Source organism: Rosa rugosa, chromosome 2, assembly GCF_958449725.1.
Source record: "Rosa rugosa chromosome 2, drRosRugo1.1, whole genome shotgun sequence".
Lineage (NCBI taxonomy): Eukaryota > Viridiplantae > Streptophyta > Magnoliopsida > Rosales > Rosaceae > Rosa > Rosa rugosa.
In genome coordinates, this window is record NC_084821.1 from 60,750,935 (window position 1) to 60,771,564 (window position 20,630).

The 20,630-nt window shown below is 39.4% G+C and overlaps 1 protein-coding gene and 2 pseudogenes across 1 annotated transcript; 2 read left to right on the forward strand and 1 right to left on the reverse strand.

The window, feature by feature from the left end:
* The first annotated feature begins 400 nt into the window (after positions 1–400).
* On the forward strand, positions 401–2,015 carry LOC133729020 (gamma-soluble NSF attachment protein-like; annotated as a pseudogene).
* Positions 2,016–10,759: 8,744 nt separating this feature from the next.
* On the reverse strand, positions 10,760–14,582 carry LOC133729017 (disease resistance protein RPM1-like; annotated as a pseudogene).
* A 3,772-nt stretch (positions 14,583–18,354) lies between these two features.
* On the forward strand, positions 18,355–19,863 carry LOC133729021 (gamma-soluble NSF attachment protein-like; the record flags this gene model as incomplete). The annotated part of the gene is made up of 4 exons (XM_062156493.1): positions 18,355–18,408; positions 18,942–19,021; positions 19,262–19,391; positions 19,587–19,863. Coding segments are annotated over 4 exons (369 nt in total), but the record flags the coding sequence as incomplete, so codon positions are not given.
* Positions 19,864–20,630: the final 767 nt, after the last annotated feature.

Genomic DNA, 20,630 nt, shown 5'->3' on the forward strand with positions numbered 1-20,630 from the left:
GCAAATTGATTCGATGATGGCTTGCTTTCACTGAAGGGCATATAAGCCGTCAAATTCTCATGGCAAACATGCTTCAGTCTACCATACAAGAAGCTCAATAGCAGCAACCCAATTTGGCCCAAAGAAAAAGGCAGAGCCCAAAGCCCAACAGGACTTGCCCAGCCCAGTTCCTGCCTCCACCACCCTATGTCCCTTTGCATAAACAGAAGTAGATAATCTTGTTTGGAAAAACACCAACCCCTTGAACGGATTTTCAGTAATTTGACCATGGAATGGATTCCCTCCATTTTCTACTCTCATACCAAAAAAAAAAAAACCATTTTCAGAAATTGGGAATATGCCAACTGAGCAATTGGATTTCACTTGAGACGAGTGTATCTAAAGTGGGCCAACAAAAACGACACAGAGTCCCCAAAACGCCGTCGCTCCGCCTCCCGGAGCTTCAATTCTTCGACCAAGCCCCAGTATGGATATAAAGTTGGTAAATTTGTAAAGGGGAAGAGAGACCAAGAGTAGAAGAGGGCAAAGGTTTTGTCTTTTGTTTCATTCAAGTAATTTTCATTGCTCAAGCATAAGACTTTTACTTTTATCTCTTAATTTTCATTGTTCTTATACACTGTTTCTGTGTAGCTAATGGATTGCCAAGGATTATGAGAAAGCAAAGGATGCACTCGAAAAAGCATCAAAAGGACAGGAGTGGATCTCCTCGTATCCTCATTTATATAAGTGATTTTGTTTGATGATCTGTATGACTGTTCTCTTGCTATATATCCTTTACTATGAAATCAGACCCTGGGATGCTGCAAAGCATATGGAGTCTGCTGCTGCTCTAGCAAAGCACTTAGGCAACTGGAATGAAGTTGCTGATTTTTACACAAGGGCATCGGAATTATACACTGTGTGTGCGGAAGAGCACAACCGGCATCAGATGCTCTTGCAAAAGGAGACCGGTAACGACAGGGTTCACTCTCTTCTTTCTGTAACTCTTAGAGGTCTCAAAAAGCGTTAGTTTACTGCAGGGAAAAAATTTGGACTTGTACTTGGGAACTCTTGACAATTGCAGGAATTCTTGTTGTTCTTAAATGATTATTCATCTTTTCTTGCCAAAAGAATTTTCAGTTTTCAACATATTGAATTTGCAGTGAGGTACCTGAAAATATATATTCTAGAAAAACTTTTGTCTATTTGAGAGTTTCCCATGTCTGTTTTTCTCTCATATTGTGCATCTACTTGAGTTTTGGCCTCTTTTGTGTTCTGTACTGGTTTGTCCGTCTGACAGTTTAAATGTGAATGTCTTTCCTAAACCATTTGAAATGTTAAAAATTATTACAGTACCCTTGAAGATCCTGTGGCTGAAGAAGCTATTCAACTTTACATTGAGGCGTGCACTATTCTTGAAGACGATGGCAAAGAGCAAATGGCCTTTGATCTATATCGAGATGTTACTAGTGCGTATATAAAACTACAGAAGTAAGTTTTGGAATGATATACCATTTGTTATTAAAGCTATCCAATTATCATTTTACTTGATTAAGAAGATGCAGTACATAATGGCCATTATCAAATTAGTCAGTTGAGAGAATAAAATTAATTACGATAATTATGATTTCGGCTAAAATCATGTGTTGTAGGGTTTTCTAGCAGCATTGATGATCCAGCAATTGAGGCTAAGGTGTTTGGAAATTGGGGTTTATAGGTTTATTTATTAGGAAGAGGGAAAAGGAAATGCTCCGACGTTACAAACTGGTACAAAAAAGTTGGATATTTGGTGTTTTCTAGTAAATTAGGATCACCAGCTTTTTCTTATGAATTTAATCATAATCCTGGTGATCTACAAATAATTGCTTCCATATTTACAGGTATACAGATGCTGCGGCTTTCCTGTTGAGATGGGGATTAGCAGCTGATAACTGCAATGCTACCCATAGCCAGTGCAAGGTGCGAAAGGATTGCTTTTTGCACATTTATCTTTTGTTTTTACACTATTCTTTATCAAAATGACAACGAATGGAATTGGTTCCCTTGACACAATTCTTTGCCATTTATTTATTTGTAAATGATATGGATTACTTTTCACTAATTTAGAAGTATTGGTATCTGATATGAATACAATGTGGAATGGCTCCCTTGTTGCTACATAGAGTGCTAAGCCTGAAAAAGTGGACTCGAGTTTTTTGAGAAAGAGCATCTTCTTAAAAGGAAAAAACCTACAACTAAGTATCTAGCATCTTTCTTTCTGCTTTCATTTGCTTGTCACTGGACAAAGAGAATGATGCCCTTGTGCATCTTTAGTAAATTAGTAATTAAGGTTTTCTCATTAGAGCTATAATTAGTCTTCTTGTACCTTGTTTTACAGAAACTGCCATCCTTGTGGCCTCTGTACATGTATCTTGGTTGTTGCACTGAAAATAATTCTACAGGCTGTTTCAGTTAGAATACAAGTTTGTGTAAAGGTTCAAAGTAGCAATCGTTCCCGGTTCTACAATTCTACTTCTGTAGTCACAATTCTACTTCTGTAGTCTGATAACTCATGTGATGACTGTAACTTGTGCTTTTGTATGTGTGTAGTCAATACCAACTAGCATCTGCAGATGGGAGATTAAGCTGTTGCATTATTAATGTTGCTATCCTATTTGCTATCGAGTATGAGTCACTTTTTAATTCCTTAGTTTCATGTTTGAATATGATACTTATGAAGAAGTTATTTTTGTAACCTTTGTTGAAACAGGCATATCTTAGTCCAATTCTCATATACCTATATATTCATGACGTCAAGCAGGCAGAAAAATGCTACAATGATTGCTCCCAGTAAGTAAAAGCACTAACACAAACTTCTGGTATAAGCAATATATAGAAGTTCTGTACCTTGTTATTACATCAGATTTATTTACTATTTATTATAGACAATTTAATAATTTATCAAGGCAGAGCTTGAAATGATGATCTGAGAGCCTGTGGTTATCTATATTCACATGAAACGCTATTTACTCGAGCTATATATTTGGCCGGAAAGTACTATTTACACAATTATATGCTTACTGCTTTTGGATCTGTGTAGGGTCGATGCTTTTTTGGGCAATGATCATGGCCGATGTGCTAGCTAGTAAACTATTCTTTCCGCATACACAGAAGGTGATATTGAAGAAATCAAACGACTTGCTAAGTCAAGCGCAGTTTCTCATCTTGATCACATGGTAATGCATATGCTTGCTTCTCTAGCGTAATTGGCATCTGCATTAATCAGCTATGATAGTTAAACCTGTCTTTTTATGAAGAATGGTAGTTGTATACCAATCTTGGTTTTGACTTTTGAATGTGCTTTTCTGTTCTGTAAAATGCTCGGTTTCACATTTGTTTCACTAAACTGAAATGGCTGCAGGTCATCAGACTCGCCAGGAAACTGCCTACAGGTGATGTCAGTAGACTAAAGACAAATGTGTCTAAGGAGCAAGAAGAAGAATTGGATGAAGATGACCTTACATAGCCGCGAGAGTGATACTGCCATACATACCTTCTTCTACAATGTATTGATCTTGGTGCATTCTTATACATGGAATTTTCAAGTGGTTTTTTTTTTCTATGAAAAGAGCTTATCTTGTAATTTAAAACCACATTGCCTTGGCGGCTTGGCCTGTTTAGTATTAGCTCCCCGTGTATTAACACTTTGACATTATTTAAGACTTCTGTGTGATTTGTGGGTTTGCAGTGGCCTTCACATGTTGCAACTGAAAAGATGTATACGCATAATAAGTAACTGTATCCAAGACTAATCTCAGAAAAATTTGAATTTGTAGTAGCTAAAATAAAAACGCCAAGTTCCACGGAATTGAAAAATGAAATAGCTTCTATAACCCAGTAAAGTTTCTCATGGAAGATGCAACATATGTTCAAGCTTCTCAAGGAAGCTGCAACATATGTTCAAAGCTTCTTTATATAACTAACTCCTCCATAAACCCCCATTTGAAGACTTAAACGTCTTTGTCAAGCAAAGTGCTCGAAGAGCAACTCCAGAACAACAACAACAACAAGCACAGCAGCAGCGACATGCAAGAAGGTGATGACAACTCAAGACAGCTGAGGCAGGGTAAATCTCAGCATCTGTTTGATTGTTCTAATTCTCTTTCAGCTTGGTTTTCCAAATTTGACTCCATAAAGGTGTTTGCAAACATCTAAACACGGAGTACCTTCCTACAATTTGTTGTTAAATTAGACATCTCATTTGAAATGCATTTTTCTGCTACTTAGATTCGGTCTTGTTGTAGAGAATTGGAAAAATTGTATTGTATTGTATTCATCTCACCATGAGGTTTATATAGGATTACATCATGTATACAAAAGACAATACATAATAGCTATACTAATCACTCGCACATTACGAGTCTATCAATCGCATACATTACGAGTATGTCAATCACACATTACAAGTATGTCAATCGCATACATTAAGCAATATCTATTGGATATTCCATGTCAATAGTGTTGTCTCTGCTATGCGCTTCTAAGTTGCCTCGTCAAAAACTTTGCCAAGTAATAAAAACCCTGTGGGAAAAAACAACCTTGGTTGAAGGAGAAAAAGAGCACAACGCGCGTGAATGTGGAGTAGTCGACATCCTTCAACACTCCCCCTTGTGCCGCTCAAACTCGGTGATGACGCTTTGATCGTTGTCTCACTAAAAACCTTGCCAGGTAACAAAAACCTGTGGGACAAAAATAACCCTGGTCGAAGGGCAAAAAGAGCACAACACGTCCTTCACTCTTCGAGATCGAACATGTAGACATCATACCTCCCCCTGATGTCAAGGTCTCCCCCTGATTTCTACAATTATGGGAGTTCGGATAACTTTCTTAATCCGATGCTCTTCACATGTTTCTCGAAGGTGGATTTAGGTAACGACTTGGTAAACAAGTCCGCTACATTATCCTTTGAACGGATTTGATTCACTTCAATATTTAGTAGTGTTTGTTGTTGCTGATTGTAAAAGAACTTAGGCGATATATGCTTGGTGTTGTCGCCCTTGATGAAACCTAACTTCATTTGCTCAATACAAGCTGCATTATCTAGCGGTAAATAGATCGCCTGTCAAGGGTTCTAAGTAGCGGATAATGGTTGGAGAGTCATATCCAACATAAATGCCTAATCGTCTTTGAGGACCCATTTTGGTGCGCTGTGGCGGCGCAATCGGCACATAAACTGTACACCCAAATATGCGTAAGTGTGAGACATCAGGCTCATATCCAGTAACCATCTGGGACGCAGAAAAAGGTTGAGTGGCAGTAGGCCTCAGACGAATGAGCACAGCTGCATGCAATATTGCATAGCCCCAAGCAGAAATAGGGAGATTGGTGCGCATAACCAATGCTCTAGCGACCATTTGAAGTCTTTTAATGGCAGCTTCTGCGAGACCATTTTGGGTGTGAACATGAGGAACAGGGTGTTCAACCTCAATCCCAATGGACATGTTGTAGTCATCAAATGTTTTTTATGTAAACTCTCCAGCATTGTCAAGACGAATTGACTTAATGGGATGATCAGGGTGGTGAGCCCGTAATTTAATGATTTGTGCTAGGAGTTTAGCAAATGCAGCATTTCTTGTGGACAATAGCATGACATGTGACCATCGTGTCGATCCATCAACCAACACCATAAAATATCTAAATGGTCCGCAAGTTGGTTGAATAGGTCCACAAATATCACCTTGGATTCTTTGTAAAAATTTAATATTTTCCTTAGTGTCCTTTGCATAGGATGGTCTCGATCCTAATTTTGCTAAAGAACAGGCTTTGCAAAACGAAAGATGGGCTTTAGAAGCAACCATGGAAGTATCCGGTTGAGCCATGAAGTCACAATTGACTTTAGAAGTAGAAAAAGGAACCAAGGAGGCATTGGTGGCGTCAATACCACTTTTGGGCCGCAGGGGGTAGGCGGCGCCAGCCCTACCTTGGATCGAATATTGGTTCTGACTTCTTTTCGTTTTGAAAAATGGATGTCCGTGTGAAGTCTTTAATATACGGATAATCATATCACGACCTGGGTGTCCCAAACGGTCATGCCAAAGCCTATATGTGTCAGAATCTCATAAGTCATCTCTCTGTTTAGACCCAAAATGAACATTTTGGCCTGACAAGGCGTGTCTTGGAGAAATTGAGCCAATGTCAGTGGCTCAAGCTATATATTGTCGACAAGCTCGAAATATATATTTAGAGGCTAAATAAAGCCTACTATGGAAGTATGACAAGTCAACTTTAGCATATTTTCCTACTTCGGCTAGGAAAAACCGAGCTAGACAAGGAAGGAGGGGTGGCAGACTAACCAAATGAAATCGAAATGTGCTGAAACTTTCCAGATCCATTCTAGACAGCCCAAGGATCATTTCTTATGAAGAGTGCAAGAGCTTTTTTTGAGTGGAAGGCCTTCAAACAATCAACCCAATTTTCTACAGAAGCAAAACTGGAAAACTGGACCTGTAAGAGGTCCAACAGCATTTTCGGCCCAACCACATGGAAGAAAGCTCTGAAATTTGGTCAGCATGATCTAGATTCATAGTGGAACATTTTTTATGAAGACATCATGGCCAGAATCTGAATTTCTGATGGAGATATACATGAAGGAATAAAGGAGCCGAAAGTGCTTCCTTATCTCCCAAATTCATCATTCCTATTAGTGCTCCACCTCCATCTCCACCTCCCTTATCTCCCAAATTCATCATTCCTATTAGTGCTCCACCTACACCTCCACCTCCCTTATCTCCAATTAGTGCTCCACTTTCATTTGTTTAATGCCAAAGTAGTTGGCATGGTAGCCTATAAATAGAGGTTACATTGAAACACAACAGACACATTCACAACACAACATCAAAACATCTCTAAGATGATCTAAGTTCTCTCTAGAGCAAACCTCTCTAAGAGCAACTCCTCTCCTTCTCTTTCTCTTAGCGGTGATCTCACTCCTAGTCCTAGTCTTCTCAGAAGCCGACTTTCAGTGCCACCAAACCCTCTGTCAACGTGCTTCGGTCCTAGTTTCCTCGGGAGCCGATGGTAGTGCCGCGACCACAACGGTTACAGAACCAGCCAAGCAAGGGTAACGCCCTAGCAACCCAGCCAAGCTAAAGTCACGCTTTAGCAAGATCTCAACATTTCCCGGTGATTTCGCTCTGCTCAATCTGCAATATTGAGTATCGACTTGTGAACAAGAAGAAACTTCAGCAAAGTCCTCACCACGAGGCAGAAAGAATCTCACGACGAGGTTGGTGCTCTCCTCGTCTACAATCGCTTGATAAGAAGTCAGGTCAAGGGACACCCCCGACGACCGCACCCGAACGGTGCTGGCACGCCCGCGCAGAAAAGAGACTGTTGACCAGCTGCAGCAAAATTGGAGCCAAACACTCTCATGATATGGTTAGATTCAATAATTCGAATAGTGGTTGCATACAACCCACTAGATCGACACATAAGTTTCTCTAATACTCGTTTATGTCCGTAGTCATTAAAGGTGATGCAAAGGAACTCTTGTCCATTCTCACAATCTGTTTCCACATGAAAACCATTGGCTCTTATATCTTTAAAACTCAATAGGGTCCTTCCAGCCCTAGGAGCATATAGAGCTTCGGTGACATTAATACTTGTGCCATTTGGCAACATAAATTGAGCTGGTCCTCGACCATGAATCAATTGTGATGGTCCAGCCATCGTAGTCACAGAAGATCGACTAGGCGTCATCCATAGAAATAGTTGCCTATGTCGCAATATAGTATGTGTGGTGCCACTATCAACAAAGCATTCCAACTCTCCAGGAAACATACTGAAAAATAATAAAGTTCGGAATTAAAACATGTCCATGACATCGAATAATAATACGATACTTTATTAGTAAAGATAGCCAATGATTACATCAAAGGTCCCAGAAAGTCTAATCCAAAATAAAATCAAACTAAGACACAGTGTAGTCACTCTATCCGTTTGGTAACTCCAATCAAATATGACCAGGAAAGTAGAGAGAGATGTTGGTGGAGCGAGACTCTCTTAAGCAACCATTAATCTCAATGACTTTCCTAGACATCATATTTCATTGGGTGCGCCACATGAGAAAGAGTTAATACAATTGTCACTTATTGACTAAGGCATATTGCCATTACAAAAATTCTTGGAAAATAAAAGGACTAATCTAATCAAAGTCTGCGGCATCCTTGTGCACTTCATTGTCAGCTTTGAAGTCCTTTATGGTAAGATGGACGTCTCCACCATTTTCTTCTTCTTCTGCAAGTTACACTTCTTGCTCCCTCAGGTCCCTGTATGCCCTGTATCTTGCAGCTAGTTGCTCGCTTGCCTTGCATTGCTTGAACCAATGCTCACTTGATCCCCATCGATGACACACATCATTGTGGTTGCCTCCCTTTAATTGAGGTGCACGTTGTGGGCGTTCCCTAGGAGGGTTGGTGCCGCCACCACGGGCCATGGCACCACCACCACGGCCAGGGTTGCCACGACCCCCTCTCCCACGTGTGGCATTGCCACCACGTGTATCCGCACCAAACTTCCGGTTTCCTTCCTGGTTAGGGCGGTTATATGGACCCATACGTCCCTCATATCCCTTATTCTTAGGGTTCCGCTCATTGCGCCCTCTTTTGGGTGCATTATAATTCGCCTCATGAACGCTCTTAGTTCCAATGGGCCTTGAATTATAATTTCTCACGAGTATATTATCATGTTTCTCAGCTATAGATATGAGATTGATAAGCTGATGAAACCTCATGATCCGTCCAGCATTGACTTCAGTGCGGTATTGCTTTGATACCACAATGGCTGAAACGGGGAAGGTGGAGAGAGTTTTCTCAATTAGCTCTTGCTCTGTGACAGGTTGTCCACAAAATCTCAACATGGACAGTAGGCAAAGAGCTTCTGAATTATATTCAGCAACAGACTTGAAATCAGCAAAGTGCAGATTGTTCCATTGAACCTTCAAGTCAAGGAGGAGGTAATCTTGGACATTGCCAAAGCGCTCTTCTAGCGCTACCCATAGCTCTCTTGCATCCTTGATCGACATATACTCCAATCTGAGTGCCTTGTCTATATGGCGTCGCATCAAGATAACTGCTTGAGCATGCTTTGTAGGTGTTCGCACGAACACATGATCCGGGTTAGGTGCCTGGATTATGGGTAATATTCCCTTTGAAGTGAGGTGGTTCTCAACATCGGTTACCCAACTGTGGTAATCCGAGCCTGTTGAGTCAAGCATGGGAAAGTCGAGTCTAGGTTCATTCGACATCCTGAAAATAAGAAGAGAAGATATATTAGTTTCGGAGCTAAACTTCCACAAAAACTAAAATAATAAGATTTTCCGAGCTATGCTACCAAGAAAACAATTTCCAAGAATCTCTTTTGGATTAGACCAAACAATAATGTTTTAATATGGTCACAATTTGATGCTTACGGACGCTCTTAGTCCGAGCATTATGAACACTCTTAGTTCATACGAACGCTCTTAGTTCGTTTAATTATGACCACTCTTAGTTCGTTAAGCGTGAATCCCCACAATTCCGCTTTATTAAATAATCGAACCCATGTTCGTATATTGCAAATCCTGCAGAAAATAAAGGAATTTAAAAGACAAGAAAGCAGGAACTTTAATCTTTAAAACTAACTTGTTGAAATTCGGAGCAAATTCGCTTCTGAGCAGCTCCCACTTCGAATGGTGTACAGGTCTCAAAACGACTCCAATAGGGCTGAAATTTGGAGATCAGATAGAAGAGGTAGAGACGAACAACTTTGATGAAGGAAAGATTTTGATCTGAGGTCCCGATCAAGATGTTTCGGGGCGTGTAAACAGGCTGATCTGCACAGGAACGAGCGTGCTGCTGTGCTGCAGGGGCAGCAGGCGTGCGACGATGCTGCAGGGGCAGTAGGGGCTGCAGGGAGGCTGCGGCAGGGGGGTTTTTTCCTGGCGAGGGCTTGGGTAAGAGTATCGTGCTGATAACGTGTTGTAGAGAATTGGAAAAATTGTATTGTATTGTATTCATCTCACCATGAGGTTTATATAGGGTTACATCATGTATACAAAAGGCAATACATAATAGCTATACAAATCACTCGCACATTACAAGTCTATCAATCGCATACATTACGAGTCTGTCAATCGCACATTACAAGTATGTCAATCGCATACATTAAGCAATACCTATTGCATGAATAGTCATTATCATTTACAACAGGTCTTAATTAGCTGCTGTGTTGTAATTTCAGGAGCACAGCTTACAAACTGTCTTAATTAGTTACGGAGAGAACAACTTACAAACTGTCTTATATGGCTAATACCCCATGCTCTATGAAGCTGTAATGACAAAAAGAAATCCGGCAAGACCAAGGCAGCTAGGTGGAGAAGACTGTGGCAACTGGCGGCGCTACTCTCACTCTAAAACCAAGGGGATGTTGAACACTTGAACCCTTACACTGTCGAGGACAAGCCAACTGATCCAGTGGTGCGTAAGGTCGTTGGAAAGAAGCGCAAGGCGGCCTTGCCTACATTGTCCGCCTCAAGGAGCACATCAAAGCTGCCCGCCTTGAGGGACAATCCACAGCTTACCGCCTCGGGGAGCCCCCCAGAGCCGCTGGCTTCGGGTGCCATATCCTATGCAGCCAGTTGCCAAAGCAGCCATTTTCTATGCAACCATTGCCTATGTATGTTACATTAACAAAAAAAAAAATAGGTGCACTTTGTGTGTTCTCTAGAAATTCCAAATACAGATAAAGATTTGCAAAGTGCTCGATATGGATACCAATCTTTATTACAATGCAAACTGCTAAAGTGGAATTCAATCCAGCATTATTACATGCCAATGCTGATGCACACAAACAATAACAAGTACAACATCAGAAACAGTCTTGTGTATTATTCAATTTTGGAAAAAGAAAGAGGCATATGAAAACTGAGATCAATCCTTGCATCTTCCCCACACGTACAGAAAGGAGTCTTCATCAAACTCAAATCTTGTTCAATACTTGTCGGACTTGATTGATTCTGCAAAAGGACAAGAGAAAAGACCAAAATGGTAAATCTTTCTTTCATTATGCGGCTCGTAAAACTAAATTGAGTTTTCATTGCTGAACAGTTTGTTCCAGGATAAGAAACCAATTACCCTGGCAGGAGAAAGAAACACTACGCCAAGTTTTCGTGGACCCGCTCGGATGACTGTTCAAAAACATGTAAGATCTTGGGGATGTGTTGTACCTTAGACCGATCCGCACCTCCTTTCCGAATGGGCTTTATAACTTCCATAGGGACATCATCCAGGCGCAAAGTTTGTAGATTAGAAAGGTATTCAAGGCCTAGTGGCATTGTCTTCAATTCCATGCACCGTTTAACCGATAAGAACTGGAGATTTGGCATCACCCCTTTTTCTATAGTAATCTTTTTCACCGAGGCAAAATTCCACAAATACAACCTCTCCAGCTTTACAAAGCCTCTGCGGAAACGCAACTCTTCCCCAACATATGAATTACAAAGATGAAGCATTGTCAGATTGGGCAGTGCTTCAATTTGAGGTAGTACATCGTCTTCAAGTCTTGACCAATGCAGATACAGAATTGTGAGGCTATGTAGTGAAGAAAACCAAGGTATTACGTTTTGCAGTCTACCACACAAATGAAGCCTTTTAAGGTGCGGAAGTGATGAAAATTGTGCTTTCACCGGAAGGATTTCCTCTTCATTACTTGCCATTAAAACCAAAGTTTGAAGCAGAGTCATCTTCTTAATTGAAACCCAAAGGTCAATCTCATCTCTTTCTTTCACATTTGATATGTCGATGACCCTGAGTTGAGTCATGTTGCCGATAAGTCTAATAGTGTCCCCTTCTGATTCAATCGTTGATAAACATTGCAATTTCTGCAACTGACAAATATTTGATGGCGCTCTTGTCCCACTCGCAATTTTGAAGTACGGAAAGCTCCCAGCGAAGCGATAAATAGTTAGAGAGCGCAGGTTCAGCAACTTTGCAATTCCTTGTGGAAGTGCCTCTATCTTGGTTTCCTCGATTTTCAAATATTGAAGGTTGCGGAGACGCCATATGGACTCAGGAAGTTCCTCGATTAAAGTGCGGTTCAAATTTAAATATCTCAAGTTGAACAGGTCAACAACTGCATCCGGCAGTTTATCAATTTGGACACCCTCCAAGTCTAGAGTCCTCAACAATTTGAATTGAGAAACCAGTGCATTTGAGAAAGACGATGAGGACATGTCAGTTGCAAATACAAGAAGAGAACGAATCTTTGACATACCCGGCCATGATTTAATTTCTCCTTCCATTTTGTGAATTGACAAACGACGGGTTGAGATCTCTTCCATTACTTGTCTCCCATCGTATACATGACCAAACTTTTCCTTCTCGGCTGTCGACAAACCAAGCTCTCGCATCAGATCATGCATCTTAACTTTTCTCGGCCTTCCTGTTTCGTTTCTCTCTACAACTTAATTGTAACATGCTACGGAAGCAGAGTTCCCAAAGATAACCATCTGCAACTTCTTCGGGCGTGATCCCTTTCACATTTTCAACAAATCCTTCGGCTATCCACAATCTAATGAGCCTTTTTCTCTTAATTAAAAAATCTTCTGGGAAAAGAGAACAATAGAGGAAGCAATGTTTCAATTGAGATGGCAAATCATTGAAACTCAGCAACAAGATGTTTTTCACGGGGTCTAGCAATGAATTGTTATCCAAATGCCAATTCAAGCTGTTGCAGACTTGCTGCCACTGATCCAGCGAATTCTTGGAAGACATAAGACCACCTAAATACACTTTTCAACAAGTTGGCAAGTTAATGACACAAAATCAAGTGGACAAGTTTTGTGCTCATTAGATGAGAATGCTTTTTTGCAGAAGAGCTCCCAAGCCTCATTCTTTAGCAGGGGTTCAATACGGTGAACATGGCTTTTAACTCCAAAAGAATTGGCTGCTACTTCTTCTTTTCGAGTTGTAATTATGATTCGACTTCTGAGTTGCCTATCTTGAAGTGATACCTTTATTTCTCTCCAAACTTTTATATCCCACACGTCATCTAGTACAACCAGGTATTTGTTGGACTCCAAGTAGTTAATTAGTAACTCTATCAATTCTGTGCGGCTCATGGCATTCAAATTTGCAGAGCACTCTTCCTTCCTTGATTTGTAGAGTTCCTTGATCAAGCTTCGAAACAAGTGTACCACATCATAAGTTTGGGAAACGGTAATCCATGCATAACAATCGAAATGTCTCTTCACCCTTTCATTGTTGAAGGTCTTGGCAACTAGAGTAGTCTTTCCAGAACCTCCCATGCCAACCACAGATATAACAGTTTGGTGTTGCTCTTCATCCATGAGCCATCCCATTAGTATTTGCTTCTTGCCTTCAATCCCAACCAGTTCGTCTTCCATAATGAAAAACGAAGACTCAGCTTGGTTCTGCACCAATTTGTGAATATCTTCAGATGTAGTTGCTCCTCCTACAAGGCCACCACCGTATCTTTGATTCCTCTCTGGGTTGGCTTTGATCATTTCAGTAATTTTTTGCAACTTCTTTGCAATTTTATGCCTGAACCAAAGATCGCGTGGAGCGCGAATGGTTTTGTGTAGCCCCCTTGTAAGTCGACGCCCACTTTGCTTCTCATACATGTGATACATGAATTCATCAATGATATCTTCAACATCATAGGCTAAGTGTCTGATTCTTGCAACCCACAATTTCTCTCCTTCAGTTTTTGTTTTGTTGGCCTCTGCATCCACTAGGAAAGCTTTCATGCTTTCAAGCTCCTCCTTAACCTTATCAACTTCATCACGAACACCAGCTATGGTTGTTCCTTCGTTCTCAAGAATCGTCGCAAGTTTTCCAATTAAGAGGTCTGTTACAGATGAGGCCATATTAGCCTTCAGACCGTATACTCGATCTCTCTGTAAAGAAGAGAAAAGGGTTCAAGTATCTCTAAAACTAAACTGAGTAATGATAATATATAAGCAGGCCCGACCCTGAGAAATTCAAGGCCCGGGGCAGAAAATAAAATTGGGCCCTTATAAAAAAAATTCAAACATATTTTATATTGATGAAAAAAATATGATACAACCGGAAAAAAACATATTTTATATTTATGTGTGTGTGCATATGTATAATTGTACATACAAGCCAAGGAATCATTGCATGAGTATAGATTAATTCCATTTTCCTTTTCTTTCTCTTAGTTTGATTCACAACAGAAAGTAAGAGAGATACATTTTAGAGATACAGATTTGATTTTTTGTTTTATTTCATCTACTGCCTCATTTGGGGCCCTGGGCTATCGCCCTGCCTGCCCTGGGCCAGGGCCGGGCCTGTATATAAGAAGTATTCCAAAAGGACTAAACTAATATTGAAATAATGCAATTTTAAAAGAAATGATAGTGGATTAGTAGATGTAGAACGACGTACCAAGTGTTGATGGATCTTTTTGATAAGATCTGGAAGCTCACAGAAGAACTGCAATGATCTGGTTCAAATCCATCAAGATCTGGTCAACAACTCAAGAACAAAACTCTGGTCACTGTGTTTATATTGAAATGAAATGAAATTACTATTGTTGATAGATAACTTTTGTTGAAATATAATGCAGGTCGACTTGACCAAGACTTCCAACGCGTAATTAATTGCTGCCAGTGATCAGTCTCCTTCCCCGGTCCCAACATCAAGACTTTCAATTTTTCTACCTACAAGACTTGATGTTACACGTGAATTACACTGTTATGTTAAGTTATCTCAAGTTTATGGATTGCTTACACGTGATCATCTAAGTCATCAACGGTGAAAGAGAAAAAAAAAAAAAGAGGTCGGGTTGTTAATTGTCAAAAATCCAGCTTCGTTTTGGGAATCTTAAGACCAAAAAGCTGTGGTCTTCTGTTTTTGAGCACAGGTGTGGTCTATACTGGTAGAAACTTAACCAGCGAAGAACAAAGAAACGTACCATGGTTAGTTTTGAATTCTGTTAGTAAAATAGGAGATGTGTATAATATAAAAAAAAAGAAAGTAAAATAGTCAAATTACCCCCTGATTTATATCATGATTGTCAATTTACCCTCTGACATTTTAATTTTGATTATTTACACTTTAACTTTACTAATTGTTGCCGATTTAGCCCCTACCGTTAACTTTTAGACATTTCATCCAATTTCTCCGTTAACTTAGTTAGCATGTGAGAAGCATTTTCGTCTTTTCAATTATCTATCGAAAAAAAATTAAACAAACCAACAATCAATGTCAGATTTTAGGAGAGAGGGATATGAGGAGAGACGAAATCTGTCACCAACAATCCTTCATTAATATGTGAGAGCTTTATTGGTCTCTTACCTTGAGTTAATATGTGCCCAAATTATGTTGGACAGTAAATATTATCCTCCATTGATGAGATAAATGAACCCAGAAAGGCCATAAGCCTTCAAGTGCGATGGAAATATGATGCATATTAGATCAGAAACACAATTTCTCAAACCATTGTTTGCCTACAACCAAGTGAGAGTAGCGGGTAAGATCTAATTCGATTTCTACTCAACCACAAGAATGGTTGAGACTAATTATAGAGTCAGAGATATGAGCAAACGACACCTGGTCTATAAAATGGATTATTTGATCCAATCCTTTTCTAGATTTTAACTTAAACAACTAAGCAAAGATCACACCCACATACATAACGCTGGCTTTGCCAAATTCATTGGCTCCAATAAGTGAAGAAGTCCCACATCGAAGAGAACTTAAACGTCGAGAAGAGAAGAGAGCAGAGAGGATTAAAAATACAGTAAAAATGGACCATTGCCATTAGGTCTTCTGTACTCATATCCTTGTACTTTTGGTCAGGGCAAATCTCTCTCTCTGACATGGTCTCTCTCGCCAGATCCAGATGCCATAATGCTCATGTATTGACTGCGCCCTTTCATTATTGAGTTCATCGATCGGTGGCATGTCTCTCTCCAGATCCCTCTCTCCTAAAATCTGACATTGATTGTTGGTTTGATTTTTTTTTTTTTTTTTGATAGACAATTGGAAAAACAAAAATACTCCTAACATGCTAGCCAAGCTAACGGAGAAATTAGATGAAAAGTCCAAAAATTAACGGTAGGGGGTAAATTGACAACAATTGAAAAAGTGGAGGTGTAAATAATCAAAATTAAAATGTCAAAGGGTAAATCGACAATTATGGAATAAATCAGGGGGTAATTTGACTATTTTGCCTAAAAAAAATACGTATATATATTATTTGGATATTTTACATGTAATATTCGTTGAAAAATTTGAAAAAATATTTTTTATTAATTAATACAATGTAATGCTTGTTAAGTGTGTGAGAATATGAAGGAACTGAACAAAAGAAAAGAAGGAACTGAACAAAAGAAAAGAAAGAGAATAGCTGTGGAAAAGAAGGAAGATAGCAGAAGAAATTTATTATAGAAATTTATTCTCTTTTCAATGTGCCTTATAACATTGTCTGCATTGGCAAAGACAAGTTAAGGGTTAAATTTGACAGATTGTGGGTCTGTCTTTTCCGATGTTAGAATTAACATAGGGTTAGAGGGATCGAAACTGTCAAAAATAGTTGGTGGGTACTCCACGTAACAAAAGACACGTCCACTGCAAATGTTTTGAGAAACTAACAGTTTTTTGTAACAAAATACCTAGCTCCAGATATAAAAATGACTAACGGAGGTAAATTAACGTATTTAATTGACAGTATCTATTTGATACTTTGGTTGAAAACGCTTCAGTAGTTCAAGAGTTAAAATATATCTAATCTAAATTTGAGGTTTGTCAGATTGAGAAGTGCTTCAATTTGACTATTTGAGGTAGTAAATCCTTTTCAAGTCTAAACCGACACAGATACAGAGTTTTGAGGCTATGCAGTGAATAAAACCAAGGTGTACGTTTTGCAAATCTACCAATAAGACAAAGCTTTTGAAAGGGTGGAAGAGGCGGACATTGTGCTTTCACTAGAAAAATTTCCTCTTCATTACTTGCTGTTAAATCTAGAGATTGAAGCAGGGTCAACTTTTCAACTGAGACCTAGAGGTTATTCTCATCTCTTTCTTTCAGATTCGATATGTCGATTCTCCTAAGCTGAGTCATGTTGCCGATAACTCTAATAGTATCCCTCTTCTGATTCAATAATTGATAAACATTGCACTTTCTGCAACGTATAAATATTTGATGGCACTGAGACATCACTCGTAAATTTGAAGTCTAGAAGGTTTTCAGTCTAGGGGATTAAGTAGTTCTACAAATACTCATAGAAAAACTCCCAACGTCATAGACAAAGAAACAGTACTAACTATTAGACATAAGAGACAAACAAAAATGCATAGATTGGGCTCAAACTCACTACCTCCCCCTGAAAAATTAGTAGGGAATTATTAAAAAAAAAAACTAAAGCAACCCAATTTGGCCCAAAGGAAAAGGCAGAGCCCAAAGCGCAAAGCCCAACAGAACCTGGGCCATTCCAGCCTCAACCACCCTATGCATAAACAGAAGTAGATAGTCTTGAAGGGATTTTCAGTAATTTGACCATGGATTGATTCCCTCCATTTTCTACTCTCATACCAACAAAAAACCATTTCCAGAAATTGGGAATATGCCCCTGAGCACTTGGATTTCACTTGAAAGTTGAGGGGCAGCATCAGCTTCTATCTTTTTAACCCCAAAAACAGAGTCGGACTGAGTGAGTGAGCCAACAAAAACCACACACAGTCCCGGAGCTTCAGTTCATCAACCACCATGGCGGCCACTTCTCTTCAATCGCCGCCGCGACAACCAAATCACTCCCTCACTCTCATCTCCGCTCCAATCTCCACATCTCTGCTTCTCCATCTCTCCGATTAACCCAAACCCGGCCGAGAGACAAACCCCTAGTATGGGCCTCCGCCAGCACGGCCCTCGAGGTCGACCAATCCCCAGTATGGATATAAAGTTGGTAAATTTGTAACGGGGAAGAGAGACCAAGAGTAGAAGAGGGCAAAGGTTTTATCTTTTGTTTCATTCAAGTAATTTTCATTGCTCAAGCATAAGACTTTTACTTTTATCTCTTAATTTTCATTGTTATTATACACTGTTTCTGTGTAGCTAATGGATTGCCAAGGATTATGAGAAAGCAAAGGACGCGCTGGAAAAAGCATCAAAATGACAAGAGTTGATCTCCTCGTATCCTCATTTATATAAGTGATTTTGTTTGATGATCTGTATGACTGTTCTTTTGCTATATCCTTTACTATGAAATCAGACCTTGGGATGCTGCAAAGCATATGGAGTCTGCTGCTGCTCTAGCAAAGGAGTTAGGCAAGTGGAATGAAGTTGCTGATTTTTACAGAAGGGCATCTGAATTATACACTGTGTGCGGAAGAGCACAGCCTGCATCAGATGCTCTTGCAAAAGGAGCCCGGTAAAGACATGGTTCACTCTCTTCTTAATAAGAAAAAACTTACAACTAAGTATCTAGCATCTTTCTCTCTGCTTTCATTTGCTTGTCATTGGACAAAGAGACTGATGCCCTTTTGCATCTTTAATAATTAAAATTTTATCATTAGAGCTATAATTAGTCTTCTTGTACCTTGTTTTACAGAAACTACCATCCTTGTGGCATCTATTCATGTATCTTGGTTGTTGCACTGAAACTAATTCTACAGATTATTTCATTAGAATGCAAGTATGTATAAAGGTTCAAAGTAGCAATCGTTCCCGGTTCTACATTTCTACTTCTGTAGTCTGCTAACTCATGTGATGATTGTAACTTGTGCTTCTGTATCTGTGTAGTTAATACTAACTAGCATCTGCATAATATGGGAGATTAAGCTGTTGCATTATTAATGTTGTTATCCTATTTGCTTTCGAGTATCAGTCACTTTTAAATTCCTTAGTTTCATGTTTAAATATGATACTTCTGAAGAAGTTATTTTATAACCCTTGTTGAATCAGGCATATCTTAGTGCAATTCTCATATACCTGTATATTCATGACGTCAAGCAGGCAGAAAAATGCTACAACGATTGCTCCCAGTAAGTAAAGCTCTAACAGAAACTTCTGGTATAAGCAATATATAGAAGTTCTGTACCTTGTTATTACATCAGCTTTATTTACTATTTATTATAGACAATTTATCAAAGTAGAGCCCGAAATGATGACCTGAGAGGCTGTGGTTATATATATTCATATGAAACGCTATTTACTCAAACTATATATTTGGCCGGCAAGTACTGTTTACACAATTATACGCTTACTGCTTTGGATCTGTGTAGGGTCGATGCTTTTTTGGGCAATGATCATGGCCGATGTGCTAGTAAACTTCTTTCCGCATACACAGAAGGTGATATTGAAGAAATCAAACGACTTGCTCAGTCAAGCGCAGTTTCTCATCTTGATCACATGGTAATGCATTAGCTTGCTTATCTACGATTATTGGTATGAACGTTAATCTAGGCTATGATATAGGGATGTTTGGTTAAACCTGTTTTTTTACGAAGAATGGGGGTTGTATACCAATCTTGATTTTGAATGGTTTTACTCCTGTTCTGCAAATATACTTGGTTTCCCATTTGTTTCACTAAACTGAAATGGCTGCAGGTCATCAGACTCGCCAGGAAACTGCCTACAGGTGATGTCAGTGGACTAAAGACAAATGTGTCCAAAGAGCAAGAAGAAGAATTGGATGAAGATGACCTCACATAGCCTCAAGAGTGATATTGCTATACATACACTCTTTCACAATGTGTTGATCTTAGTGCATTCTTATACATGGAATTTTCAAGTGGGTTTTTTTCTATGAAAAAGAGCTCATCTTGTAATGTAAAACCACATTTCCTTCGCCTGTTTAGTATTAGCTCCGTGTATTAACACTCGATATTATTTAAGACTTCTGTGTGAATTGTGGGTTTGCAGTGGCCTTCGCATATTGCAACTGAAAAGATGGATACGCATAATAAGCAACTGTATTAAAGGCTAATCTCAGAAAAAGTTTGAATTTGTAGTAGCTAAAATAAAGACCCCAAGTCCACGGAATTGAAAAATGAAATAGCTTCTATAACCCGGTAAAGTTTCTCATGGAAGCTGCAACATATGTTCAAAGCTTCTTGAGGAAGGTTAAGCTTCTTTTATATAACTAACTTCTCCTATAAACACCCATTCGAAGCTCGAAGAGCAACTCCAGAACAACAACAACAACAACAACAAGCACAGCAGCAGTGACATGCAAGAAGGTGATGACAACTCGACAGCTGAGGCAGGGTAAATCCCAGCATCTGTTTGATTGTTCTGTTTCTCTTTCAGCTTGGTTTTCCAAATTTGACTCCTTAAAGGTGTCTGCAAACATCTAAACATGGAGTACCTTCCTACAATTTGTTGTTAAATTAGACATCTCATTTGAAATGCATTTTTCTGCTACTTAGATTCGATCTTAATTAGTTGCTGTGTTGTAATTTCAGGAGCGTAACTTACAAACTGTCTTAATTAATTACGGAGAGAACAACTTACAAACTATCTGATATGGCTAATACCCGATGCTCTATGAAGCTGTAATGACAAAAAGAAATCCGGCAAGACCAAGGCAGCTAGGTGGAGAAGACTGTGGCAACTGGCGCTGCTACTGTCACTCTAAAACCAAGGGGATGT